The 26,880-nt window shown below is 38.2% G+C and overlaps 2 protein-coding genes across 4 annotated transcripts; one reads left to right on the forward strand and one right to left on the reverse strand.

The window, feature by feature from the left end:
• Positions 1–2,858: 2,858 nt before the first annotated feature.
• Positions 2,859–6,559, forward strand: LOC105149612 (uncharacterized). The gene is made up of 3 exons (XM_011062162.2): positions 2,859–2,965; positions 4,060–4,193; positions 6,209–6,559. Exons 1-3 carry the CDS (start codon positions 2,927–2,929, stop codon positions 6,378–6,380), a joined length of 345 nt encoding a protein of 114 aa, XP_011060464.1. The 5' UTR covers positions 2,859–2,926; the 3' UTR covers positions 6,381–6,559.
• A 521-nt stretch (positions 6,560–7,080) lies between these two features.
• On the reverse strand, positions 7,081–25,951 carry rno (PHD finger protein rhinoceros). Of its 3 annotated transcripts, none has more exons than XM_087411613.1 (10): positions 25,506–25,951; positions 23,574–23,623; positions 22,972–23,486; positions 22,711–22,867; positions 21,659–21,811; positions 21,215–21,502; positions 20,830–21,003; positions 20,577–20,743; positions 19,774–19,897; positions 7,081–19,694 (listed from the first exon to the last, which is right to left on the reverse strand). In XM_087411613.1, the coding sequence occupies exons 3-10, from the start codon at positions 23,427–23,429 to the stop codon at positions 12,429–12,431; spliced, it is 8,787 nt and encodes a 2,928-aa protein (XP_087267739.1). In that variant the 5' UTR covers positions 23,430–23,486; positions 23,574–23,623; positions 25,506–25,951; the 3' UTR covers positions 7,081–12,428. The 3 variants fall into 3 exon arrangements, with proteins under 3 accessions (XP_087267739.1, XP_087267738.1, XP_011060463.2); XM_087411612.1 differs by having other exon boundaries at positions 25,330–25,951; XM_011062161.2 differs by having other exon boundaries at positions 25,227–25,951.
• Positions 25,952–26,880: the final 929 nt, after the last annotated feature.

The following is a 26,880-nucleotide window of genomic DNA, read 5'->3' on the forward strand; positions in this document are numbered from 1 at the left end:
GACTAAATTTTCAGTTTAAGAGCCGGTTTTATGATAAAAATGTAAATATAACAAACACATTTACAGCTTTATAAGAAAAAAGTACTTAATATTGACATCACAGCAATGCTATTATTTATATTATAATCGATAATTTATAAATCTTTTTTTAAAAGATATAGAAAAATAACAGGACAGGCAGAAGTCCGACCTTCATCATTTAAATAAAGCGTAAAAATATCGCGCAACTTCTAGGTCAAGAGCATTATCAAATTAACACTATTATACGCCGAAAATGATCTTGAAACTTAATAGTTTCAGCACAAATTTAGAGTACGAAGTATTATCTTCAATTTTTTATATTAATTCCAATATTAATTTGTATAATATATTAGGTGTTGGAATTAATTCGTAGCGTTTTACAAGTGATGGGAAGTACTTTCATTAATGTATTTTTTAATGCTCATGTGAAATAAATAACATTCTTCATTAAAAAACGCTACGAATTAATTCCAACACCTAATATTATAACATTTGTTAATATATTATAAATATTTTCTCGATATTAATGTAAACATGTTTTAATTGCTAATGTTAAAAAAATAATTGTGAAAATTTTTCTATAACTAGATCGTATGTTATGTTTAATAAATGATTATTTATTTATTTATATATATTAGGTGTTGGAATTAATTCGTAGCGTTTTTAAATGAAAGAATGTTATTTATTTCACATGAGCATTAAAAAATACATTAATGAAAGTACTTCCCATCACTTGTAAAACGCTACGAATTAATTCCAACACCTAATATATATATATAGATGTTATATCAATTAAGAATGTGTCAGATGTGTTTGACGTTGCTTAATAATAATGACGATGATTAATCACGCTACTCATTGACTCAGCGTTTTTAATTCAAATCGCGGTCTGCCATTTTTTGCGTATAAGAACGATGCATTCCAAGAATTATGATCTTCAGATCGTTGGTCATTATCATCCCCCTAACGTAAATGACTCTTCGAAAAGATCTGACGAAATGTAGTTACAGTTCTGTATCGAAAACACCTTCTCAGAATTTCTTCTCTATTATATGAAGCGATACCGAGAAGTATTATTAAACATAATTAGACGCGTGCTAATTAAATTATGTGTGTAAATATGCCACGTTTTTCTCATGTAAACTCGATACGAATGATTAATTATTTCTTTGTGCGAATGTGATATGTAATTGCGTCATCGAAAATCGCGATAAAATCTTCCAAAAGAAAGATATGCTATTTAAATGTATGCATTCTCGCTTGCTTTTTGTGAGAAACTGAAAACAATGGAATGTTTAATAAATTTTAATGGATCAAAATAGCGTGGCTTTTTTATGTCAGACACATTCAATATTCATTTCTGATGTCAACAAAACAAAAATTAAATATTAAATGTATTAATTTGGAACATTATGTAAAAAATTTCAACCATTTTAACGCCAGCCGTGCATCTCAATGCTAAAGAAATATTCTTCATTTAATCTTCAAACAAGTCTTTTATCTCCAAACATCAATTAACAGTAACATAACATCAATGTAGACATAATATGATACAATACAATAATATGTTGCGTACAATTACATTGTTGAATCTAAATCTATAACATGATGTTACTGTTAGTTGGTGTTCAGTAGGATTTTCATTCATCTTTAATGTTAAGAAGTTAGTCAGAATTTTATTAAGAATGTTTTGGTTGTACAATATTTTAGTATCAGCTAAAAAGTCAATATCAATTAATATAAGCTAACAAATGTCATAAATACTCTGAAATCAACTGCTAAAAAAGCAAAATAAATAATTTGATTTATAATAATTTTATACATTAAGTGCTCATATTTTATTGTAGTTTTAAGTAATAACTTTAATTGATATTATAATTATCAATATCTTTAATTGTTTTTATATGAAATGTGATAATGTATTCTTCTTTTCGTCAATTTCCACTGAAAGAGGACGCGATGGCTGAACTTATCGGCCGATATTGATAAATTGTTAAGTTATTAAACATAATTATTAAACATTACAGAAATTAAATAAAATATTATATACGTTAAGTAAAACATTATGTGCATTTCTTGCTGTATATCGCATAAATGCAAGATTACATCACTTCGCTCAGATCAATTTCCATTTATTTCTCTTGTAAACTTAATTCAAAATCATAATTTGAAGGTCTCATTATATTCTTATACATTATTCAAACATAGGAAACTACTTTTTGTTTAGATATATACTTAGAACCATTTGTATATCATTTCAAAAAATAATCTACGTGATAATAATAACAGAGGAACTAATTTTAAATTTTTTTACTTTTTATCCAGATTTGTGATTTCCCCACTTTTCCCCAGCTTTTTGCGCTTTTTTCCTTTATTCTGGAGAAGGTGCTTTTTTATAAGAAAAATAAAAAAATAGAAAATGCACGTTACAAACAACGCCAGCATCCCCTTAATGTCCTTAATAAGGAATGTTTCGATATTTCATATCTCTCGTCAGGGAAAAATGAAGATGTATAACATCACAACGAGACAGGTTGATTCGAGGGGAATACCTGCGAAAATTATCGGCTCGATGAAATCACGGATTTTACGAGGATCACGTCCTCGGCGCCTCCGCGGCGCAGCGCGCATCGCGTATTCTCAGGATCTCACGAAAACACTTGGCATTGGCATTCCTATTTGCGGCTCTTTGTGCCGCAACTGGTACACTCCCCGTTCCGAGAGCACGGCATCGTGTTATCTTCCTCATTCGTTCGTTCGCTCTCTCGCACGTGTGTGAAACCGCAGGTAGCCGACACAAACCAACAACAAGCGTGCGGATACCCTTGTGTTGGTGCATGTGTACCCCTACGTCAAGAAAACGCGCCGGGTTGGTCCCGCGTATATAAGGCCTGCTACACTCGAAATGAAATCAGTCTCCGATATGTTGCGTCCATTGCATTTCGTAAGTGGTCCGCATGACTCCCTTGCATCTTCGACGTCGATCCTATTGTCTTAAAGACACTTCTTTGTTCTTTCGGTTTTTTTTGCTTCCGCGTCGCGTGTGTATTATACGTTCCTTCTCGAAACGTCAATCATGAGCACGATTAACTCTGATTAATTAAATTAGCGTAATTCGCGTACCTAGGATCGATCACATATCGCTCGAAGTAAACTATCTTCGAGTAGTCAGGATTATAAATACGCGGAATGAACGATTTTACCGAAGAATCTAAAAATTTAGCTAGACGTAGATTTGAAAACAGTTTTGTTGGACCGTCATCATAATTATAATTAAGGATGAACAATGCCGTGAAAAGTTTTGACATTCTATAACAATTAATCAGCTTGAGCATCCTATATAATTATTTTGAAAGTCCAAAAAAATTATTTTTTAATCTATGTATATCTAGCTAAATTTTTAGCTTTAATAAAAATCGAATATAAAGAAAAAATATCAAAAGTTTCATCTTTTTGTTATTCTCTCCTTATATTTATTTCAATCTTTATTTTTATCATAAAACTTTACAAGTTAATAAACAGAAAATTTCAGTCATCAAAATATATTAGTAAAAATCATTGTTATATTTTATTATATTAGAAATTTTACGAAATTGTTTTCAGAAAAAGATATAGGTAAAATTTATTCGAACATATTAGGTGTTGGAATTAATTCGTAGCGTTTTACAAGTGATGGGAAGTACTTTCATTAATGTATTTTTTAATGCTCATGTGAAATAAATAACATTCTTTCATTAAAAACGCTACGAATTAATTCCAACACCTAATATAATATGGATCACCTTTATTTTATTGTGAATCGTACTCAGTAGAGAAAGAAAGATATGATCAATAAGTATTCAATCAATTGAAGATTTTCCAAAATTTTTCAAGTGCATTCCTAAGATAAATCACGAAATATTGCATAAAACAGAGCAACTGCTGCCCGAAGCGCTTCTTACGATAGTACTACTATCGACATAGATCGAAATATCTAAGAGATATGATTTAACGCGCAAATTAGGGGAAGATGATAATAAGGAATCGCATTGATTCTAGGTATTCCTCTTCGCGGCGTTCGCCGTCTTCATGTTCGCCGCCGCTGCGGAAAATGAAGCTCCAGTAAACATACAGAGTGAAGTCGAACCACAACCGGATGCGAATGATTTAGAAGCGGACGCTACGTACTGGGGGTGAGTTACGAATCATTAATTACTAATCGTAAAATCAATTAATTCTACCTCATTTATCTCAATCCACAGGAAAATCCATAAATCTAAAATCGTGGAACCACAAAAATAAATTATAATGAATATAACTACATAGAAAGAACGGTTTTGCTGAAGCAAAAATTAGATACAGATCTGAAAATAATTTTCTTGAATTATTAAATTAAAGTAATTATATACGACATTCAAGCTGATTAGTAGAATATCAAAATTTTTTACAGTCTTACTCATTATATTTGTGCGTCTTAATAATTCAAAATTATTTTCAGCAAAATCATTCTTTCGGTGTATTTCTTAATTGTACTCCGTCATTCGTTATAATTAGCTGAGGACTTCACGTCATTTATGCTAAATCGATAGTTTTAGATTCGCGTGGTGAGTATCTTAAAATTGTCAGGGGAGATTAAATTATCGTATGATAAAGGCGGTAAACGTGCGGGTTGAAGACAAGTTGGGATTCGCGCAATAAAAATCTTTCGATGCAACCTAAGGATATTACCTATAATATCTTCATTATTTAAAGTTGGAACGCGTCGTCGGAACCAATTGTAACGACAAACATCGAACAGCAATCACGTATCCCATCATAATCGGGGCTTACTCAATCGTGATTATACACTTCACGCATGTTCATACTTTGTATGCGCCTTGCTCGCTTACGGTCGCTCACGATTCATTCATGAAGATGACAGTCGCATAAACAAGAGACATGCGGAAAAAATATTACATTTTTGTGGTGCAATATTTCTTCGTTCACATTCGCAACCGCATCCCGCCTTGCCTTTCCCAGCTACGCATTAATCATATTGAATCACATACTATATGTCCCTCATAATCCCGCATGCATACTCTAATTAGTCACGTACATAAATGACGCATTTCAATGCGCAATTAACACTAAAATGAACTGCGATGATCAATTTGCAATAATTTAACAGGCCATTTGTATCTCGTTCATTTCTTCCAGATATGACGTCTCGAAATGTCAAAACTTACACGGAGAAAAGAATTATTCACTTCACTAAATTAATTTAGTTCATCGATCTTTATTTCTTTCGATGAAGAATATATGTATTTAAATTAAACATATTATATTTGACTTTAATTAAATTAATTTAGTCAAATGAACAATTTTTTTCTCAGTATATCATCACAGAAAAATTTATATAATACAATATATAGCTTCTCTAAAGTAATATTGCATATCAAAATAGATAAAGCTTATTGAGATGATGAAAAGTCTATATTTTTACGGAATGATTTTTAATTCATGTAACATAAATAATCAATAATTCTTAAGTAATGTAAGTTTGTAATTTTTAAGTAATTATATATATATATATATATCGAAATACTGAAAATTCTTGCTAATACGGAAAAATCTTTAACTTCACATACAGTGTGCTTTGATTTTAATTCATTTGCATTTGTAAAATGTTTCTCTTCACGTTTCCAGTACTTTGAATAATAATTTAATGACAAACACGGAAGTAGAATACAAAATGACATAGAGAATGGCGTTCGTGGCTAGTTTGCAAAGATCGTGTGCACATAAATCACGATTGTAACTTACTATTAATCGTATCAATTATAATATAATATCTTTCATATATTTAACCTTTATTTTTTCACTCATAAACCATAAACTGTTTCAGTTCATAGCAAACAAAAGATATAGCTTAAGATAGAAAATCAATTTGTTTCTTCCAAAGTTGACTAGGAATCAATAATTTTTTTTTTTCAGCATTAAATCCCGATATTCGACATCAAACCTTCGTCAAAAAAATTGTCGTTAATTAAAAATAGATTTTGTTAATTCAAATTGACTATCGTTAAAAGGGCGGCGATCTTCGAATATTTTAAATATAATTTTTAAAAAATTGCGCTTTAAATTACACATCGTTAGTTTGCACTGGATAAGAAAATTCCTCAACGTTCAAGCTACTTATTTTAATCAAATGATTTATGAACAATTTCAGGTACGGACGACCATACAGATACGGTGGCTGGGGAGGCTGGGGATATGGCAGAGGTTGGGGGGGTTGGGGAGGATACGGAGGATGGGGCGGCCGAGGCTGGGGAGGAGGATGGGGTGGCAGAGGTTGGGGTGGACGAGGATATGGTGGTTGGGGCTTTGGATACTGGGGTTGATGTGAGCCCCACATTCCAACCGCGTGATACTTAATCGCTATCAACAAAGCCTTTGGTTCTATGAATTTTTTCTAATCTTAAGATACGCGAAGCTCTTGAACAGCTTTATTAACTATGTAAGTTTTTATTGAAATCTCCATTATATAAGAATAAAGATATGTAAAAAAAATCATAAAGAATGCTTTCTTGCTGTTATCTTTATCGATCATGTTCCCATATGAAGAATTGTTTCAAGAGATTGATGTTAATATATTATAATGTACGCTATGATTTTACATTGTAAAGATTAAATTATATAATCACAAAAATTAAAATTTCTTCATAAAAAAACTATTTCAAAGCTGGACGTAGTATATTTTTATATAAAAGTCCATTATCAGATGTAACAGAGAATTAAATGCTCTTTATAAAAATTTGAGAACTTCTGTTTCAAGAAATGATATTAATATTTAATTTACATAATATACATTATAATTTTACATTGCAAAGATAAAACTACTCAATCATAAAGAATAAAAATTTTAAAAAATTATTAAATGGACATAGTACATTTTACATAAAAGTCAATTATCAGACATAAAAAAAAATTAAATGCTCTTTAAAAATTTGAAGATTTGCATTTAACGTATATAATAAAGACAGGGTTAATTCATGGATAAGAATAACATTGGGGGTGTAGATTGAATAAGGAAACGCAGGATGTAAAAAACTGTAATTATTATTAATTGTAATAATATGATTATTGACAATGACGCGACTATGTGCACATTAAAACACCTTATCTGTATCTTACAAGATCAGCTTTCTTACACTATATACAATAACTAAATATCATATTACTTTTACATTATATAATAAAATTATCTATTTATATTTTTGTATATATATATATATGTTCATATTTATATATTTATATATTTATATATATATATACTCGCGTATTTATATATATAATATTAAATTCATCGTTATTTATTATTAGAGTAATTGTTACTTCAATATATATATATATATATATATATATATATATATATGCATGTAAGAAACGATTAAAAATTAACCAAATATTTATTCTTTATAATTCTGTACAATATAGGCTCTTAAAACTCTGCTTATCACTGAAAAAATGTACAATGCGATATATACGGTATGAAGGTATGTCTGGAAAAAATCCTCTCGTTCGCGAAACGTTTAAATCGATACGGTGTGCGTGTCGGCTCGTTGATCGATAATTCGTTCGCGGTCGATCGATGATCGTGCACGACACGCGCCGGAGGAACCGCAGAGAAGGATTCGTTTCCGCGATCGACAAGAATTTCAGGGCGACGGCGAGCGCGCAAAGATCGCCGACGCGCTAAACAATACTTCATTTGATTTGATTTCTTTTGCGCTGTATAACAAGAAAATGAAGAGTTATGACAATAAAGAATTGGGACGAAACGGATCGCCAAACACACACACGCACACACACATGCACATTCTCTCTCTCTCTCTCTCCCCTCCCTCCCTCCTTCGCTCCCTCTCTCTCTCATTCTTACATGTATACAACTTATATTCCTTCATTTTCTCTGTCTCTCATTCACTTTTATCTTTTTCATAGACTCGCAAGATCGCGGCAAAAAACTATTTTACCCTTTTAATTCAATACAGTTACATAAGTTATACAATGTACATGGAAGATACGACCGATTACAAGAATGATTTATTTCCTAATAAACATACCAACCCAAAAGTAACATAACATCAATATAATTTCTTACTCAACAATGTAACTGTTACGTGCAATATGTGTTATATTATTATAATATTGAGTATAAAATTATATAACATTGATGTTATGTTACTTTTAACCGGTGCTTACTGAATTGCTGGCTTCTTACAATCGACTGATTTTCTTTTGATACATTCGTGTAATCTTTACTCGAGTACACTCTAAAAATATAGATTTAATACTATAGATGTTAAATATAACATTCTCATCGTGTTAATGAAAATACAATAATGTTGATATAACATCAACATAATGTGAATTTAATATCATGAATTCTAAGCCAGTTAAATCAACATCTTTGATGTCATATTTATATTTTTTAGAATGTGAAAAAGATTGAGAGAATTGCTGGCAGTCGAAATGAAAATTCTGATAAATGTCGCGAAATAACTTTATTTTTGTAAAGTAACAACTTTTCTGTTGTGCTTCTCTTTATTTTAATCTTCGGACAGCCTCCAAAAGTTCGTCGATCAATAAGCCGCGCTACAGTGTTTTTTCTTTAAAAATAATTAACGATTCTTATTGGAAGAGATATTAAAAGTCTTTTGGCGCGATCATGCATTTATCGTTTTTATCTTTTTTTTTATTTTTTTTTGTTTTTTTTTAGTACGTTCGCATTCAAGAAAGAGAGCAAAACTAAGAACCATCTGGAAGATAAGATCCGTACGGTAACACAGCCGTTATATAAGCTTCATACCAATTACAGATTCCTGTGTCTTATCTGATATACGAGTATATACAATTTCTTCTTATCCTGCGCGTCGCGTTACAATTGTGGAGTGAAAAGTCGAGCGGAGAATCGTTCTCTGAATGGAATAACATTGAGCTCGCTTGGGAAATTTCATTATCCGCAGATATTTCTGTCCTACGCTGAATTTTTATCCAAACACATCTGCATCCTCCCTCATTTTTGTTCCATCTTTATCGAAACGTGAAAACATTTTCCTCGTTTATTTAAAAATTCGCCACCTATCGCGACTTTCCCCACGATTTCTTTTTCACTCCACAATCGATAATGTGCGGTGACTGGGACAAAGAATCTTCCTACGGACATCGTAACAATTGCACGTTTAGCAAAGGATCAGCAATCGGTAAAATTTCCCATCTGCGCATAAATGATGAAAATGTAAATAATCCTCGTTTCGCTTATTGCGCATTCTACTAACATACCCCCGATTGCACGCAATCGACTCTTAGTCGCCGCTAATATTTCTCGTCAGGTCTCACACTTAATTGCTTGTCATTCCAATTTCTTTCTTTACTACTCTTCATACCAGTAACTTGAGATACGATAACAAAAAGACACAAAAAAATAAATAAATACAATAACAAAGAAAGTAGCTAAAAGAATAATTTTGTTTTAGAGACACATCTCTACAATGTCTTTTGCATGTACATTCTTTTCTCATCCTTAGAATATATTAAAATGTGAAACTCGATATGTTACTACTTTTCAGATTTTACAGCCGAGTAATAAATTATTTGAAAAAAAAGAACGCACATAAAAACGATGATTTTTGATTCCTCAAACAATATTTTGTATCCTTAAACATATTTTATAATCTATTGTTTAGACACATATTTGTAGTTTAACATAGTATTTTTTTTTTTAGAATTAACAGTTATTCAGTGTTGCTGGTATTAAAATGCAGCGACAAGTAGAAAAAGGATTCACCACGGACAATCCTTGCAGGAATCTTCTTTCCCGAAGAGTGAAGATGGTGATGATGACGACGAGATGCGTCGCTCTTCGGCCTCGTACGAAACAAATCTAACGGAATATCTTTATCTTATGTATATCTTGTGTGAGTCATCGAATCACGTATGCACGTGACGCGTTAAAAAAAAAAATATTCTCTTCACATCTTTTGCAATTCGGTCGTAATTCTTTCTCTTTCATTTTTAAATATCGGTACAAAACATGGCACGCCGCTTCATCAACCATGAGTATTTTATACACATAACTCTTGTTATCTACGTGGCGAGATTAAGATGATACATTTCTTAATACAAAAAGAGAAGAAACATATAACAGTAATAATAGCGTGTGATACATAATTAGGATGATACTTAGAGAGAGAAAAGCAAAGACAGAGAGAGAGAGAGAGAGAGAGAGAGAGAGAGAGAAAGACAGATGGAAAAAGAGAAAGAGAGAAAGACAGACAGATGGAAAAAGAGAGAAGATAAAGACAAAGAAAGAAAAAGATAGGGAAGAAAAGATAGATAAAAAACCGTCTAAAAACTGTTCTTAGGGAGCTTTCGAAGGAAAATACAGGTGAATAAATAGCGCCTTACATTGATCGTCATAAATAAATACACGCAGCAGGGCTACAACGTGAAAAGGGATAAAATAGATAATCGTGACGATTAATAATGACGCGTAGGATCTTATAAAAAAAACTATGTAACAAATCGCGCGAGGCGCGTACGTATAATATATATGTATATATATATAATATATATTTAACGTGTAAAAAAATATAATAAAAAAATATCTTTAAATTTCGCGTCTAACTTCGCGATCTTGTATGTGCGGATTGCACAGCGTGAAGCGAAAACAAAATGACAGAAAGAAACACAAAATAGAAGAATGAGCGATTGGAGCAAAACGATACCGTCATAGCATATTGCAGAGTTTAATTGTCACGTGAGAGAGGATGCATTCAAGTTCCAATTGTCAAATCATGAAAGAGCACGTCCTTTTTTTTCTCTGTTCCTTCTTTCCTTTTCAAGCACACGAACGGATATGCTTGTATGCAAAAAAAAAAATAAAAATAAAAAAAAAAGAAAAAACGATTTGTTCTGAAAATAAAAGAAAAAAGAATGCATATCCCTTTTCTCATTTGGTGCTTCACGTCCGGCTGTTACACACTCTCCTTTTGCCACATTAAAGTCGACATCGATCGTATATCGCTCGAAATATTGTATATAGTATTGTGGTTTATTAAAATTCGTTAATAACTAGTATTTAAAAATCACGACCTAAGTGGTGATTTGAGAAATATGCTTCTTGTACAAGGTAATTTTACGTCGCTGCCGCGGATACCCCATTAAGGTGTCGATCGTTGCGCACGAATATGAGCCTCGTTTCTCGTCAGGACATGATGCGCTAATACACTGCAACGGTTTATGTCCTTCAAAAGTTCACACCTGATCATCATATTGCTTTGAGGTCGCATCGACGAGCGTAAGAGAAATCTTTGAGCGTAGCACGTCGACAAACATTAAGATGGAATTCCGCCTGAAGTTGTTTCTACATAGACTGTTTCTACAGACTTAAGTAATAAATAGAGTTAGACATTAGTTAGCTACGCAGTGAATGGAAATAATAGATTATGGTTGATATACCAAGCGTACCCTTCGTAGGATCTCTTTACAAGAGATTCCGTATCTTTAAAAGATTTTTAGAAGAGAACTTGTATGTGATGCACATAAAAAAACCGTAAAAAAAAATTGATCGATATACAACGGTATATCGATCGTTATCATTATACTTTGTTTTAGATTGAGGTTGGATGTTTTCCAGAGAAACATAGATGACTCATGTCTAATTCTACGAATGTAGATTAACGTTAATCTTGATTTAACTTTTTATCTTTTTCTAATTCTAAGAATTAGAAAAGGATAAAGAGTAAGTTAAATCGAGATTGAAGTTAATCTGTATTGGTGGAAATGGACATCAGTAACACAGAGAATAATTACATTTTTGTTGTTTATCGATGTTAAACGAAGATAAAATGTTATACTATGTCATCTGTATCTCTAGCTGGAAAACACCTATTGATTAATCGAACAATCTATATTATGAACGAAATTGTAGATGCACAAAAAATACGCATAAATAAAAGACGGTTTTACACAATGATTACGCAACGAGATGACACCTTAGTGTGGACCGTCGATACACCCGACGAAATGCACATGTTGTTGGTTTTTCCTTTTTTTACTATTTGTGATAAATTTTGGGCACTTTGTGAAATTTCACTTCACCCTCAGATCATTTACAATAATTAATAATTTATATTACACTCTTACAACATTTCTACCGAGTCTCTGTCTCAGTATTGAACAATATACACTTTCTATTTTGTATGCACGTGTGTGTAAGTGTCGCAAATGTGTTCTGTGTGTATTCAGCGAATATATCCTTACGTATACACGAGGACGACAAGGTGGTGTCGGTGTCGTGCCACGTGATACATGATACACACGCGCACGCAGAAAATCGTCTAAGAAAGAATCACTAAATTACCATATTATACAATTATCATTAATTATCACCTAACTTGGCATCCTTGCGGGAGCGGTGCGGGCGGACACCCCGGCGAGTTGTGATTCGCGGACTGAGGCAGCAATGGAATATCGTCTTTGGAAGATTGCTTATCCATGCACGGCGGTTGCTGCTCCTCTTGCTCGGCTCTCGTTTCGATGACGGGGATGGCGACGTCGGGGGCCGGCAAGCGTTCCATTGCCACCACCGCCGTCGCCATCTCCTGCTCGGCGCCGCCGATCGGCAACGGCGCCGCCGAGTTCATTAACGTCACCGTCGTCGTCGCACTAGTATTGTTACCACTACCACCGCCGTCGTCCACACTCGCGCTACTCGCTACCACAGGATCCTTTAGTTCGTAGCCCTCCTGACAGCGAGTCAATTTTAACCGGATCGGCGTCACTTTTGCCGAGCGGATGTTCCTTGGAGCGGTGGCGCCCACGTTCGGATCGGTCGGCTGCTTCTCGTCAATGCCACCTTCCATTGAATAGACACCGGTCTCCTCCTTGGCAGGCTCGGGCGGCGGTGGACCAACTCGGTTGTCCTTGTTGTCCGATGACGCCTGTTGTTGATTGTCATCCTCGTTATCGGCGGCAGGCGCATTGTTCGGCGCGTCGCTCGTTGCCGAAGAGTTGGCGCCCGCCGCCTTGCCCAGCCGTATGATAAGTTTGGGCGTCGCGGCACCGCCCTCCAGAATTTGCACCCGCGCCTCCTTTTTACTGGACTGTCGCTTCTTCCGCTTGCCGTTCTTGTCGCGTTTGTTTTTCGTCTTCTCGTCGTTGTCGAATCCTGCCATGATCATCTTGCGGAATTTCATGCTCTCTCGACGAAGTTCCTCCATACTAGGCGTGCTCGGGATGCTGCTAAGCCGTTTCTTCGGCGGCCTGATCCTGCTACGATCATCCTGCGCGTTACCCATCTCCTGTCCGCCGATTATACTATTACCGATCTTGATCTTCAGCTTTGGCGGCCCAGCGCTGTTTGTTACCGTGGTGGCGGTCGGCCTGGTTTGTCTACCTCTTCTGCGATCGCTGACTGTGCTAACCATAAGACCACGCTTCCTATCGGAACTACTCTCCTCTTCGCCCGCTACTACGTCGAGGAAGCTGCTGCCGCCACTAACGCCGCCGCCACGTTCCTTTCGTCGTTTCTTCTCCATATTTGCATCAACGACTGCCTTGTAGTCCTCTCGAGTTGGTATACTTGTCATCGAAGCTACAGCTTTGGGGATGGTAATAACAGTGCGATTCGGATTGATAGTTGGAATGGTTGGTGTGGAGGCGACGCTACCGCACGCAGGATCATCCATGTTCATATCTTGTGAGCAGTATTGACGCAACAGCTCCTTCTTTCGCATGCGACGTAGATTTGATGTGCCAGATGCGACAGACGCGCTGGTTGCAACTGGTGCCACTGGTGCTTGCTGGACCAACGGTGGTACCGATGGCGTATAGTTCGCATCGAGGAACGGACCTTTGATTTTCACTTTCAATTGATTTCGTGAATCGGTCAGAGAAACTTTGTTTGTGTCAAAGCTGGTTGCGGACGCTGGGTCAATCGCCGAGGGATCGCCAAAGCCTGGTTTCGCACCGGGCTCCTCGAAGCCGCCGCTCGCAAGTTGTTGCTGTTTACCGGTAATCTTCTTCAACACAGAACAGTCTCCATGCAGTAAATCGTCAAGTTCCGGCAGGTTCGAGTCCGCACCTACGCTCGCGGCGAAGCTGCCTAACAAATGGTTACCGTACGACTGACCGTGAACCGACGAGCTCGGTTGGTCTACGGTCGAGTTGTATGTACGCATATCCACTGGACCTGGTAACAGTGGCATGACCGTGTCGGCGAATTGAGTGCTCGACTCGGACTTGGCTATGGCAGCTTGATGATCGTGATGTGCCGCCGGTGACGCAAGCTTCTTGTCGTCGGCGTACTTCTTCGTGGTGTGCAGCGTTGGACTAGATAGATGGGACTGTATACTACCATCGTTCGCCATTCCGCCGAGAGGCTCACTCGCGCGGTTCTTCTCGTTCACGTCAGTGGACTTCTTGCGCTCGCGCATCGTCCTTAGATCCGCGATGTTGGTTTCATTCGCCGAATCTTCGTCTGAGTCGAAATCGTACACGGTGCCGACTAGCTTGTTCTGGATGGAATCATCGTTATGCAGCGCGTTCGACATCGGCACCATCGCGATCGACGGGTTCTGGTTGTTTCTACCGCGTCCCCGTCCTCGACCACGACCGCGATTTCGATAACTCGAATGCTGGGATCCCTTAGAGTTCCTGCTGCGACCACGAGAACTCGGAGCAGATTTCGTAGTCTCCTGGCGCGGTGATTTACCAGGTGATTTGCCCTGCAAGGATGTTACCCTGGCAGATGTTCTCGTCGGTTTTGACGGTGATTTCTTGCCGGATGGCGTGCTCTTATTGTCCGCGCTAAGTACCTCAGCTATATTCTCCACGACGGTCTCGCTGCTGGCCTGCGTCTCCGTAATGGTATTGAGGAAGGATGCTGGTACAGCAGGCGAATTAGCCGGCTGTGACAGCAAAGACGGCACGTGTCCCGGTGGCAGCGCTTCCGAAGATGGTGACTGCGTCGTGGGTGGTTGCTGCTGTTGTTGTTGTTGTGGTAGCGACTGTTGTGATACTGGTAGTGGTGGCGGCGCCGGCGGTGGCGTGGTTACCTTCGTCGGCGATACCATGGCTGCAGTGAGAGCCATGTTATGCGACGACGAGGTAAACGCAGCGGTGCACGGCGACGCCCCGATATTGAGCGACTCGTCAAGCGGCTTCGGCACGTGCGGCAGCATAGACTGTGGCGTCGGGAAAGGAGCGCCAAACGGTGGCGGGAACGGTGAGGGATAGGGCAACGGACCAGCACACGATTGTGGTGGGAACAGCGAAACCGCTCCGGCGCCATAAGAGCCGGTTTCCGAATAGTGATAAGGTGCTGCGTCCATTGGCGGATAAGACATCGGAGGTACGTTCTTGTAAGGGGGAATAGCCGTATGCTCCTCCGCGGAAGACGCAGATGTGATAGATGACGATGTGGATCGTCGCGAAGGTAAAACTTGGCTTTCAGCCCATCGCGTGTCCGGTCGGCCATTAAGCTCGTTGTAAGGCGAATCATTCTGCGTATAATCTTGCCTAATGTCCGACGAGACATCCTCCTTGTCCAGCACGCGGTCCATCTCACTGCCCTGATCGTCTTCCGAGTTGGGCAGGCCAATTAGGTGACGATTCACCATCTCCATGGGCGTGATCTCGTCGACAATTTGCGTTGGTATCCCTGCACTGGCTGCTGTCATTTGTTGGTCCATCATCGCCAATGATTGCACGCGCGATTGCTCCTGTGCCGCGACATGCTGTGCCTCGAGATGCTGCTGTACTCGCTCCATTGAGTGTGTCTGCTGCAACTGCAGATACTGATCCTGCATATTGAGTTGGAGGTGCGCAACCAACGCTGCATCTGGATTCGCCACAGGATCCGGCATTACTGCGCCGATGTCGTTCGAGAATTGATGAGCGGCGGCAGCTGCGGCAACGTAACGGTGGTTCTGGTTGTCTATCAGCGTGTTGAGATGTTGCACGTCGCTCGGATTAAAGTTGTCTATGCTTGGCGGTACCCATCTCTCGTCCGCTTCGGCTCTATCGAGTTTTGCACGCTCCACCACCGTCACTTTGGCCGTCTCACGTTCTTCGTTTCCATACATATAGTGCTCGTTGCTATTGCTCGAATAACAAGGCTTTCTCTTATCTTCCATAGTATGGTTCTTGCATGTCAGATCCTCGGACATCTGTGCAGGTTCTGAACCGCTGTTCCTCTTAATCTCGATTGATTGTACAACTGATTGCTGCTGCTGTTGTCCCACTGGTTGCTGTTCCTGCACGTCCACCTTCTCTTGAAGCAGAGGCTGCTCCTCCGTTGGTTTCTCAACAGGATGAAGAAGCGGTTCTTCCTTTTTCAGAACCTCCTCTTCCGCCGGAACGGATTCTAACTCGAACTGACTAGAATTCGACTTCTTCGATAATTCCATGCGCAGTTTCTCCACTAAATGCAGCGTTTCTCGCGCACTATCCTCTTTCGAATCTTCCTTGAACCAAAGTTCATTATTGAAGGAGAACGAAAGCGGTGCTGCTCCTCGTTCCTCATCGCGTGGTATGCTGAAATCATTCGCGTCATCGTTCACCATGTCATCGGTCAACATGTCCTGATCGAAGTCGAACAGCTCCGACACGCTGGGATCCTTGCCGCCGTGTTGCGGTGAAAAGATAGAACGATTTACGGACTTTCTTCTTTTCTGCTGACACTCTTTCTCAGACGTCACGTTTTCTATTAATGCGGTAGAGACTTTATCGGGCATTGACCTCAAACAAATATTATCGTGGGATTCCTTAGTGACGGTCTCTTCGACCGTAATCATCTCGACAGCAGCCTGCGTCTCGCTCTCAAGCTTCCGCTCTGTCTTCTTTCTTCTGTCTGTTGGTTTCTCTGAAATAATCTCGATATTCTTCTTTACATCTTCTTTTTCCAATTTCATTATGTCTAACACAGCAACTTCCTCGCTCATGTGGTTCTTAATATCCTCGTTCTTGATAGTCTCCTTGGCGATAGACGCTACAATTTTCAAATCTTTATTCTCCTCGTTACATCTCTCCTGCTGAATAGCAATTCTACTCCTTGAAAGTTTGTCAAGATGCTCGCGTTTTTCAAGCAACTTGTCCAGTCCCCTCGATGATTTCTTCGGACTGTCTCGTTCCGCTCGTCGCTGTTTCATCTCCTCCTCCAATGTATTGATCGCATTCTTATTACTTGTTTTCTTGATCTTCTTGTCATCTATTTTAGGAGTATTCTCAGTCGCTTTCGAAGGTTCTATAAGTTCTGGGACATTTTTAATATTAGTAGTATCATGTTTATCTTTCTCGATTTCCTTGGATATCTTCTCCATTAATTTCTTTTCCACCTTCTTGAGCGATGTCGTTTCCTTGTTACCCTTGTCCTCCTTTGCGGTAACCTCGCTTGATTTTCGTTTGCGCGTTTCCGATTTCGCTCTGGACGCTGCTCCGCCGCTGTCCTCTTTGCCTCTGAGAGTAGACTGTTGCTGTTGTGTCTGCTTAATCGACTGACTCGATTTTTTGGTAGATTTGGCCCCAGATACACTTCGTAGCCCAACATTATTTCGAGACCCACCGAGCACACTTTGGTCAGCTGGCTGTTGTGTTTGCAGGGATCTTTTGGAGTCTCTTTGGTCGGCTCTTTTACTGGATTGCTGCTGCTGTTGTTCTTGTTGTTGCTGCTGTTGATGTTGTCGTTGTTGCTGGTGTTGTTGAGCCTGTTGCTGCTCCTTAGGTACGGCGGTTCTACCTGATTCTTCTCTCTCAGTAAACGGCGGCTGAAACTCTGGTCCATGCCGCCCGTCGGAAGTTTTAAGCTTCTTATCGGGCAGCTTCTTGAGTTTCCGTCCCGCGACAGTCCTCTTCTCAGATTCAACCGCTTCGTCTGCGATTTTATTCGACTGCCGTTTATTCGCAGTTTTGTTCTTTACTTGATTACCATTATCGCTTTCGGAGGACGTAGTATTGGTAGTAGTTGAAGAGGAAGTTGGCTCCTTAGTGGTGCTCGACATTTTCTGTATCGGACTTTTAGCTATATCGGAATCGCTGCTACTCTCCGAAGAGCTACTGCCACTGCTACTATCACTGCTGCTGCTCTCGCTATTACTGCTTTCAGGCACCTGTTTCTTTCCCCGCTTCTCCTTCAATAATGATTCTTCCTTTCTTGTCGGCAGCTCCTCCTTCTTCGGCGATTCCTCCTTTTTGACCTCTTTCCTCTTACCACCGTCCGGCAATTCCTTCTTTGGTTTCCCGTCCGCGGTTTCGAGCTCGGATTGAGCAGTTTTCGTGCCCATACCGCTCTTGATGTGCTCCGCGGCTTTCTTTGCAGCTTGCCGTTGCGGTACGTAAGCAAGGATCTCCGAGCCATCGCCGAATTCCTTGTCGAAATCATAAACATCGTTATTCTTAGTGTCTTTTGATGTCTTATTGTCGCGCTGTTTCTTGCCAGATGGCTTTTCTTTAGTCGGTTTTAGAGGTTCTCCAGGCGATTTTACAAACTCTACGGGTTCACTCGTGGTATTCTCTTTCTTACTCTGTGTTCGCTGCATGATTTCAGATGCCTTCTTCGCCGCTTGCCGCTGTGGAACTATCAGAGCAGATGGTATATATTCTTTCTTCTTCGAATTTTTCACGTTCTCTTTGTTCTTCGTAGATTCATCTTGATAATCTGACCTTGTGGCATCCTTACATGTAAAGTTTTTCTGCGTGTTCTTTGATATATCTGCTGCTGAGAATTCCTTTACCGCAGCTTTTGTGATAAGTACGGCCGAATGGGAATGATGCTCTTGTGAATCTGAATCAGTATCCGAATATATAGCAGAAGCTGCTGATGGACCGAGGCGAGAACTGGCGTTGGTGCTCAACGGTAACAGTTCATCACTCTCGCTACCAGAACTACCGAGCTCTATATGTTGCAGAGTACGTGATCTGTTCATCATGTCCAATTTATCACTTTCGCTACTATCGCGCAGTTTGACTCGTGGCCTGTCTGGTGCGTTCTTCTTTGTTTTTCGTCTAGCGGGAGTTTTGTTCTTTGACAATGCATTCCCATCATCTTCTGAACTCGATTCAATCTCGACTTTCAAAGTCTTAGATTTGTTTGTGCATTTACCGGTTGTTTTTCTCTCCATTTTCATTGCGTCCGTTTCGCTACTACTCATAGATGACAAATCGCTACCGTACAGACTCTTCCCTCTAACCGAACCATTGAAATAAGGTTTCTTATTAGATGCACCGTTGAAGTCCGGCTGTACTTTTTTCTCATCGGTAGATGCTGGTGTGGGCGACTCAACCTTGATTCGGGCGAGTATTGTGTTGAAGTCATGAGTATGATCTTCGGCATCGGGATGGGAATAGAGACGATCGTATATTGAAGGTCCATGATTGGCTTCGACAATAGCTGCGGCCGTCGTCGGAGATAGTGGCGGTCCGGCCATCACCATTGCCTGTTTATGGAAGGTTTGTTCGCGCAGTCTCAGGAAAGTACGACAGAGCTTTTCGCGGCGGCCAACCATGTAGCACAAATTTCGTACGCGTTCCAAATCTTGTCGCAATTGAACAAACGTACGCATTTTTTCTACATCGGCCGCTTGACCTTGAGCGCGAGCTCCTGCACTCGACAGTTCACCACAACGAGGAGCTAATAATGGTTTATTATGACCAGCCTAAAAAGTAATATATATGAATTACAAATTATATCCACTATAATATTCTCGCATCTAAGAATTTGTATCGACGACTTACTCGTCTCTTCAGTTTCCAATAGTTATATATGTATATGATGCTATCAGGATCTATATCCAATTGTTGGGAAGTAATATCCTTTATACTAACATGCTTATCAAATTCCGCTTCAATTTCTTGCAGCCTAATATGAATTGAAAACAACAATTGAATATTACACTTATTTTTCAAAACATAATTTTAAAAATAATTAATTCTTTATAAAATACATAAAACGCAAGGAATTAAAATATATAAATTAAAATATATTAATTTTATTAAAAATATTTTTTTTATATTATTTATATAAAGAATTTTATCATTATTGTATTATTTTAAAATTTCATAAATTTTAAAAACATTTTAACCTTGGTCTGTTTAGATTTATTTGGCCCAAAATCTAATTTATTTTCTTAATATTTTATTTAAAAATTTTTCTGATATTCAATAAGTTTGTTTGTTAATATTAAATTATTAATGTAAGATCTTTTCTCTGTAAAATTTTACTTTTTAGGTTTTTTAATCATACTGACACATAAACGTATGATCACATTAGTATAATCAATTAGTATTATACAAATTTAAATAAATTAAGCCTGATTGCACCAACGTTAATTTTAAATATGCTTAAAACTCTCTATCTTTTTGTCTCTCTATCAGCTTAAAAAAAAAAAGAAAGAGATTTTTAAGCTTTGCTTAAAATTAAAAGAACGTTGTCAAAATAACTGTGCAATAGGGCTTTAACAAGATTAATAAGATATAACTGATATATATCTATAATTTTATTTAGATTTCGAAAAGCATGTTAAAAATTATGTACATACTTAGCTGCACGTGCTTGATTTTTTTCTTCAGAAGTCATATCTTTCCGCTTCCGTCGTCTGGATTCACCATCTTCGGAATCTGACCCACCCTTTTCTCCACTTCCTACGCTACCGCCAACGCCAACTTTGTCTTTTGTATTTGTTCTACTGTGCTTTTGACAATACGACTACAAACACGAAATTATCAAATGACTCTATATAGTTGTAGTTACGAAACAATTCCAATTAATTTGGATCGCGTATAATAGCTTACCCTTAATTTCACACCGTCGTCTGCCATTTCGTCCTCGATAATAGCCTTCATTTCCAACCCATATTTAAAAGCACACGTAACATGATACGCTGTTTTACATGTCTTTATACTGCACTGGATGCAAGCACCCACACGTTCGCGGCATAAAACACAAATTAAGGCCCATCGACTTTGCTGCAATTCGTTATTATTACGTTTAATCAATTTGTGTATCCAGAATAATAAAATCTCAAGTTAATTTAAAATATCTAAGACATATATGATGTAGCATATATAATTAAATGTTTCAAAAAAGATGTTTTAAACATTAATTTAAATTTGAATAATGCTAAAAATAGTAGCTACAGACAATAGATCATAATTGTAAGATTTTACTATTATTTACCGGAATACTGGATATTTTTGTAATTGGTTCCATTCTCTCTACGCAACCAATGCTAACTTCAGGAATCCAAAGCGCACATGAAACATGAGCCCATTTTTGACCACTTCGTGTACACTTCATTGCACCTCCCTTATTAGGGCATAATACACAGTCAGGTCTTTGACTTAACGAACAAGTTCTACACAACCAAGAGCCATCGGGTATTGAAGTAATGCCATAACAAGCTTGATGTACACATATGTTGCAACAATCACAAAACACCATCTCGTTACCCTCTTCCGAGTCCGGCTATCATAAAAATTTATGTTATGAACAATTCAACACAAATTGAAATATATATCATACACATGTGAAGCACATACAATAAATTATATATATTCTAAATATACAATAAATTATATAAATTCCAAATTCGCATTATATAAAAGTAAATTAATCACTCACCGATCTGCAAACATCACAAATGACATTTTCATCGTATTCAATCCCAAGTCCCTCCTCATTCTTCACGATTGTTTGAATCCTTTCCCAACAACGCACTTCCAATTCTTCAATGACACGTTCTAACTGCGATTCTGTAACTGGCGGTTGTCCAGCCTGGATAATTTTAATATAAAATATTAATGTAAAATATGTTGTTGCATGTGTTATGTTGTTAATTAATAAATATTGTATGTATATAAAGAACTAATAATAAATAATACAATCGTAAAAGTTATCAAATTATTTATGTTATTAGAAATAATAGAAACGATTATAAAAATATTAAATAATTTGATTAACTAAACTTGAGAATAATCACACAAATATTTTGATACTTCAGCGATGAAAAAATATAAATTGTAAAATATTCTTTATGAATCTTTAAATATGCATTTCCATCAAAAAATTCACAATAAAAAAATGTTATATTGAAATCTTTATTTTTTAGAAATCATAATAAACTACTTGTATTATGTTTATTCTATTTAATATTTGATTTTTACTTGTTTTCAGAAAATTATGATTAAATTCATAATGTTCTCAAATACTAATAAATCGGAAGTACAATTATAAACAATATGTGTTGTTAATAATAGTGTTTTAATTAGAGCAAAAATATCTCAGATTATTCCCGAATCAAATTCTCTTTTAAAAATATCGATGAATGTCTCATATACATTTAAGAATCAGAAATCATTAAAAATTTCCATTCTCTTTCTATTATATAAATATATTTTTCTTGCAACAGAAATGTATTTAAAACTTTTTACTTTGTCTTTTATTTATTATGTAAAATATTTTTATATAAAACAGGAAATATTTCGTTATGTAAAATATAATTAGAGCCGAGAAACTTGTCTCCAGATTTAATATAACACTTATATTTAAAAATCTTATATTTTAATTATATCTTTTATAAGATATCAAGATAACACAAATTCTTTGTGCACAAAATTAAAAGACTTCAAAAAAATGTCAATTGATTTAGTATAACTATAAACAATTGGTTGTACCTGTGCACGTTCTCCATTGAATACTTCCAACCAGGCAATGTCAGTATCATCGAGATCATAAGCACAGGCTTTCTCCGCTCTTGCTGGAGTAGTACTTAAATGATGATCCTCCGAGTTAAAATAATCATCACGAGATATTCTTATTAACTTTTTAGGCCTGAAAAATATGGGATGATTTCATTACAAGATATTATACCGCACTTTAATGATCATCAACAAAGTATTTCACACAATTTACAACAATACACATTATGCACTCACAATTTGAATTCAGCTTGTAACTTCAAAGGAGATGTCTGTGTAACAGTAACTCTCGGTTGAGGAAGAGCATCCGGACTAACGGGTACTTGAACACCTCTTTCCCACTCTTGTTTCCACTGATCAGTTATAACCCAATACTCGTTTGGACTCAATGGTTCACTGTCCGGCAATTTCATAGCACTGATCAGGTCTTTACGAAATAATTCCGCTGGTGCTTCCGCGGATGTTCGATTGTATATACTGGGAATCTTGATATCACTGACTGATCGGGCGGACCAGGGTGCTCCCCCTTGGCTGGATGACGCCATCGTTTCCTCTTCTTCTGAGGGCCCCATGGTTGCTGCCAGTGCCGATGAACCAGTGGCAGCTGGGCCCAATCTACATTTGCGCCTTTTAATAGCGCCCGGACAAGACGCCAGATCATTGTCGTTTCTATGCCTCTTGCCTCGTTGTGCCATTCTACTATGCCAAATAAGCTAGTGGTACGTGGCACATGCAGGTGAACTGTGTACACCCTGAAATAACAATGGCATACTTTTTGAGCTTCCTATTCTTTTTCCAATATATATTTTTAAAAATATTATGTATAGAGATAAACTTACTACATAGTTATCCATATATTTATTATCTGGAAAGCAGATTATCTTCAGAACTGAAACATAAAGAATGTATCGCTTGATTTCGAAAAATTTTACAAATTGGTAAAAAAATTACCAATAATGATATAAATGGATAATTTTATTGCAAGTTAATGACACAAAATGTGTAGTTTAGTAAATGACAATTGTTTGAAGGATAATTTTAGAAAAATAATAATAGATCGCAAACCAGTTTGTTCATTAATATCCAAAATTTGGCATAATAATTTACAGCTTTATCCATTGATCATTAATTTTGTTTGAAGTTTTTACATTCTCATTTATATTCTTAAGCGACATCATAGAAATACTTAAATTATTACTTTTTTTTAATATTCCATATAAAATACTTTACATAATATATTAAATACACATATTTTAATCAGGAAGAAAGAAAACACAAATACAAGTGAAAAAATATAAATTTTTATATATCTCAAATGGAAAAAAAAACATGACAGGAGTCAGATGTAAAAATATTAAAATAAGAAAATATTCAGAAAATATAAGCAATTATGTACACACATATACACACACACACACACACACACACACACACACGTGTGTGTATGTATATATATATATATATATATATATATATATATATATATATACATATATAAAATATACATAGAAGATTCCTCAAACTAAAAAGAAAAAATGACAGAAGCTATATAGAAGAAATAAATTTAAAAAAACATTTTAAAAATGTTATACACTTACGAAAAGCATTAAAATTACTACAATACGCATTACGATAGTCTACCGCAAAGAATAGAAAACAGATACAGTTTCTCGAGTACAGTATCGAGTCTAGAGATAAATATATACAAATCGCTCGTGTGCACCAAATCTCACGTGTACAAACGGTACGTCAGTTTACTGAGTAACGGCAAAGGAGCAACATTCCATACGATATATATGATTTTGCCTAAAAGAGTTATAAGGACGACGATATCAGGGGGGTGTGAGAAGAGAATTGGAGTCGGGCCGAGCCAGAGCGCGGGGCGACGTCAGGCATCCTCGGCGGGCACCCGCGGCATTACTCCAATGCGCGCGACACCACTAAACGGCGGCGCGCGTCGTCGCCGTCGGCTGTAAACACGCGGAGGGGACATCCGTCAGATCGGTGATACGCGCGCGTCCGTCCCCCGCGATGGCTGGCGGATCTTCCATCGCACGGGGGAGAGAAAAGAGGTTATAAAAAACGCAGGACCGCGGACTGGATGCGCGTGTCGCCACGAACAGTCCCGGCGGCCGCGGGGCGCGACGGCCGAGACGTTTTACGCGTGGCGCACCGCGAGACGCGGGGTCGCGAAAGCGGCCGCGCGAACGATGGACGCGGTGGACGATGGATGGCGCAGAGTCATCGACGGAATCACAATTCCATCGTCCACGACGGGCGCGATCATGTAAACATTGGGACAGAGTAGGAAAAAGAGAGAGAAAGAGAGAGAGAGATAGATCGAGATAGAGAGATAAAGAAAGAGAGAGAGAGAGAAAGAGAGCAAGAGAGAGAACGGGGCGCCCCGCGGGGATCGCGCTCTCTCGCGTATACTTAAGCGCTTGTACGGATCTCCGCGGCGTTTTTAATGGAGCAACACATTCACAACTCACTGCACGTGTCGACGATCGAGCGGGCCGCGGGCGGCGTTAAATCTCATTGTACACACACGGGGGATGACGGTCGGCACGGTTGATGCAATTGCGTACGGCTTACGAGAATGCTCACGGCTCCATTACGTTGCTGCTGGTGCTGGTTTGCTCCTGCTGCTGCTGCTGCTGCCCGACAACATTGACAATACAGATGGCAGCAGTGTCGCGCGCACTCCACCACAGGTCTCCCCCGCGCGCGCACACACACACACATATACACTCGGGAAGACCATTAAATACCTTATTATTGATCTATTAGCCGGATATATTTCCGCGCGCGAGACGGCACGTGATCGCGTGCAGGCGTGAAACCGGCCGCGGGGCCGCCGGCGTGAGCCGTGCGCGCTCCCGAGCCGCCGCGGAACACGCCGACAGGCTCCTGCCCAGCAAGTGCGTAACGACCTCGGTCCTCTCTCTCTCTCTTTCTGTCACGGCAGCCTAACCAACATGTCCTCATTAGCGATTCCAGGCGGGCGGCACAGGCCAGTCCGTTACTCACTCCGCCGGCGGGTCCGCGTGCTACCCCGCGACGGGGTTACTTACGACGGCCGGCCGCGGTACGGCGAACGCTCGTGCTCGATCGCGGTACGCACCAAATCAATAATATATTTACATAAAAGTGAATACTAGCGTTTGGCGCCATCATGCCTGAAAAAATAACTGTGGAAGTACGATGTCACGTGACCGAGCCAGCGAGATCTCGCGATCTCGCCTGTGCTAGGATTATAAAGTCGATATAGATCGCCGGCCGAATTGATGGCGCCCTGTCGCCATCTGTTAGCGCATGTACGCACAATCTTTCAAAACAGGGGATCGATTCTGTATCTTGAAATGAAGTAAAAATTATAAAAGTGAGTGAATTTATTAGAATACTGATTATTTCATTGGTCAACACTTAATAAATTTGCTCGCTTTTGTAATTTTCACTTTGTGTTTGAAGATATAGAATCGACTCCCCAGATCACTCAAGTTAGAGAGACTCAAGGGAGAGTGGAGTGGATAGCGTTTCTCTTCTCTGATTGGTTCCGCCATTTACAATATCTATATATATATTGGGTCATCTAAAAAGTATCCGCGGTTTTTTGTCACTAGATGTGTGTTGATGGTCATATATCTAGTGATAAAGTACTGCAGATACTTTTTAGATGACCCATATATATATAATATATATATATATATATGTGTGTATGTATACAAACATACATACAATACTAGTACGGTACAAGTGTATGCAACACCGTATGTTCCATTACGCTCCTATCATGGCTTCCGAAATTTACTGCCAGTACTAAAAATCTATAGTGCACGTGACATAAACTATAGATTTCCAGTACTTTTTGTAATACAGTAGATTTTGGAACACAACCCATACCAGAAAGAAACCTGAGAAAGGACATAATGGTCCAAACCTGTAACCGCAAAATGCTGCCGCGCACTATCATCCTCTGAAGAAGTTAACTACACAATAATATCCACCTTTTTGCTGGTACAGGTTTTGGACCGTCATGTCCTCTCTCAGGTTTCTCTCTGCTCTTATTCACTTAAACGGTACACTATAAATAGCGGCTTTCGGATGAGTCCGCTCTACTCTCCCTCGATTCTTTTTAACTCAAGT

Source organism: Acromyrmex echinatior, chromosome 12, assembly GCF_024713525.1.
Source record: "Acromyrmex echinatior isolate Ae372 chromosome 12, ASM2471352v2, whole genome shotgun sequence".
NCBI classification, from domain to species: Eukaryota; Metazoa; Arthropoda; class Insecta; order Hymenoptera; family Formicidae; genus Acromyrmex; species Acromyrmex echinatior.

Coding starts and splice junctions, on each gene's coding strand:
- LOC105149612 (XM_011062162.2), top strand. CDS start 2,927: ATGAAATCAGTCTCCGATATGTTGCGTCCATTGCATTTC. Junction 2,966..4,059: donor TGTTGCGTCCATTGCATTTC/GTAAGTGGTCCG, acceptor CATTGATTCTAG/GTATTCCTCTTCGCGGCGTT. Junction 4,194..6,208: donor GCGGACGCTACGTACTGGGG/GTGAGTTACGAA, acceptor GAACAATTTCAG/GTACGGACGACCATACAGAT.
- rno (XM_087411613.1), bottom strand. CDS start 23,429: ATGGCACAACGAGGCAAGAGGCATAGAAACGACAATGATCTGGCGTCT. Junction 22,868..22,971: donor TTACAAGCTGAATTCAAATT/GTGAGTGCATAA, acceptor CATATTTTTCAG/GCCTAAAAAGTTAATAAGAA. Junction 21,812..22,710: donor TCAATGGAGAACGTGCACAG/GTACAACCAATT, acceptor AAAATTATCCAG/GCTGGACAACCGCCAGTTAC.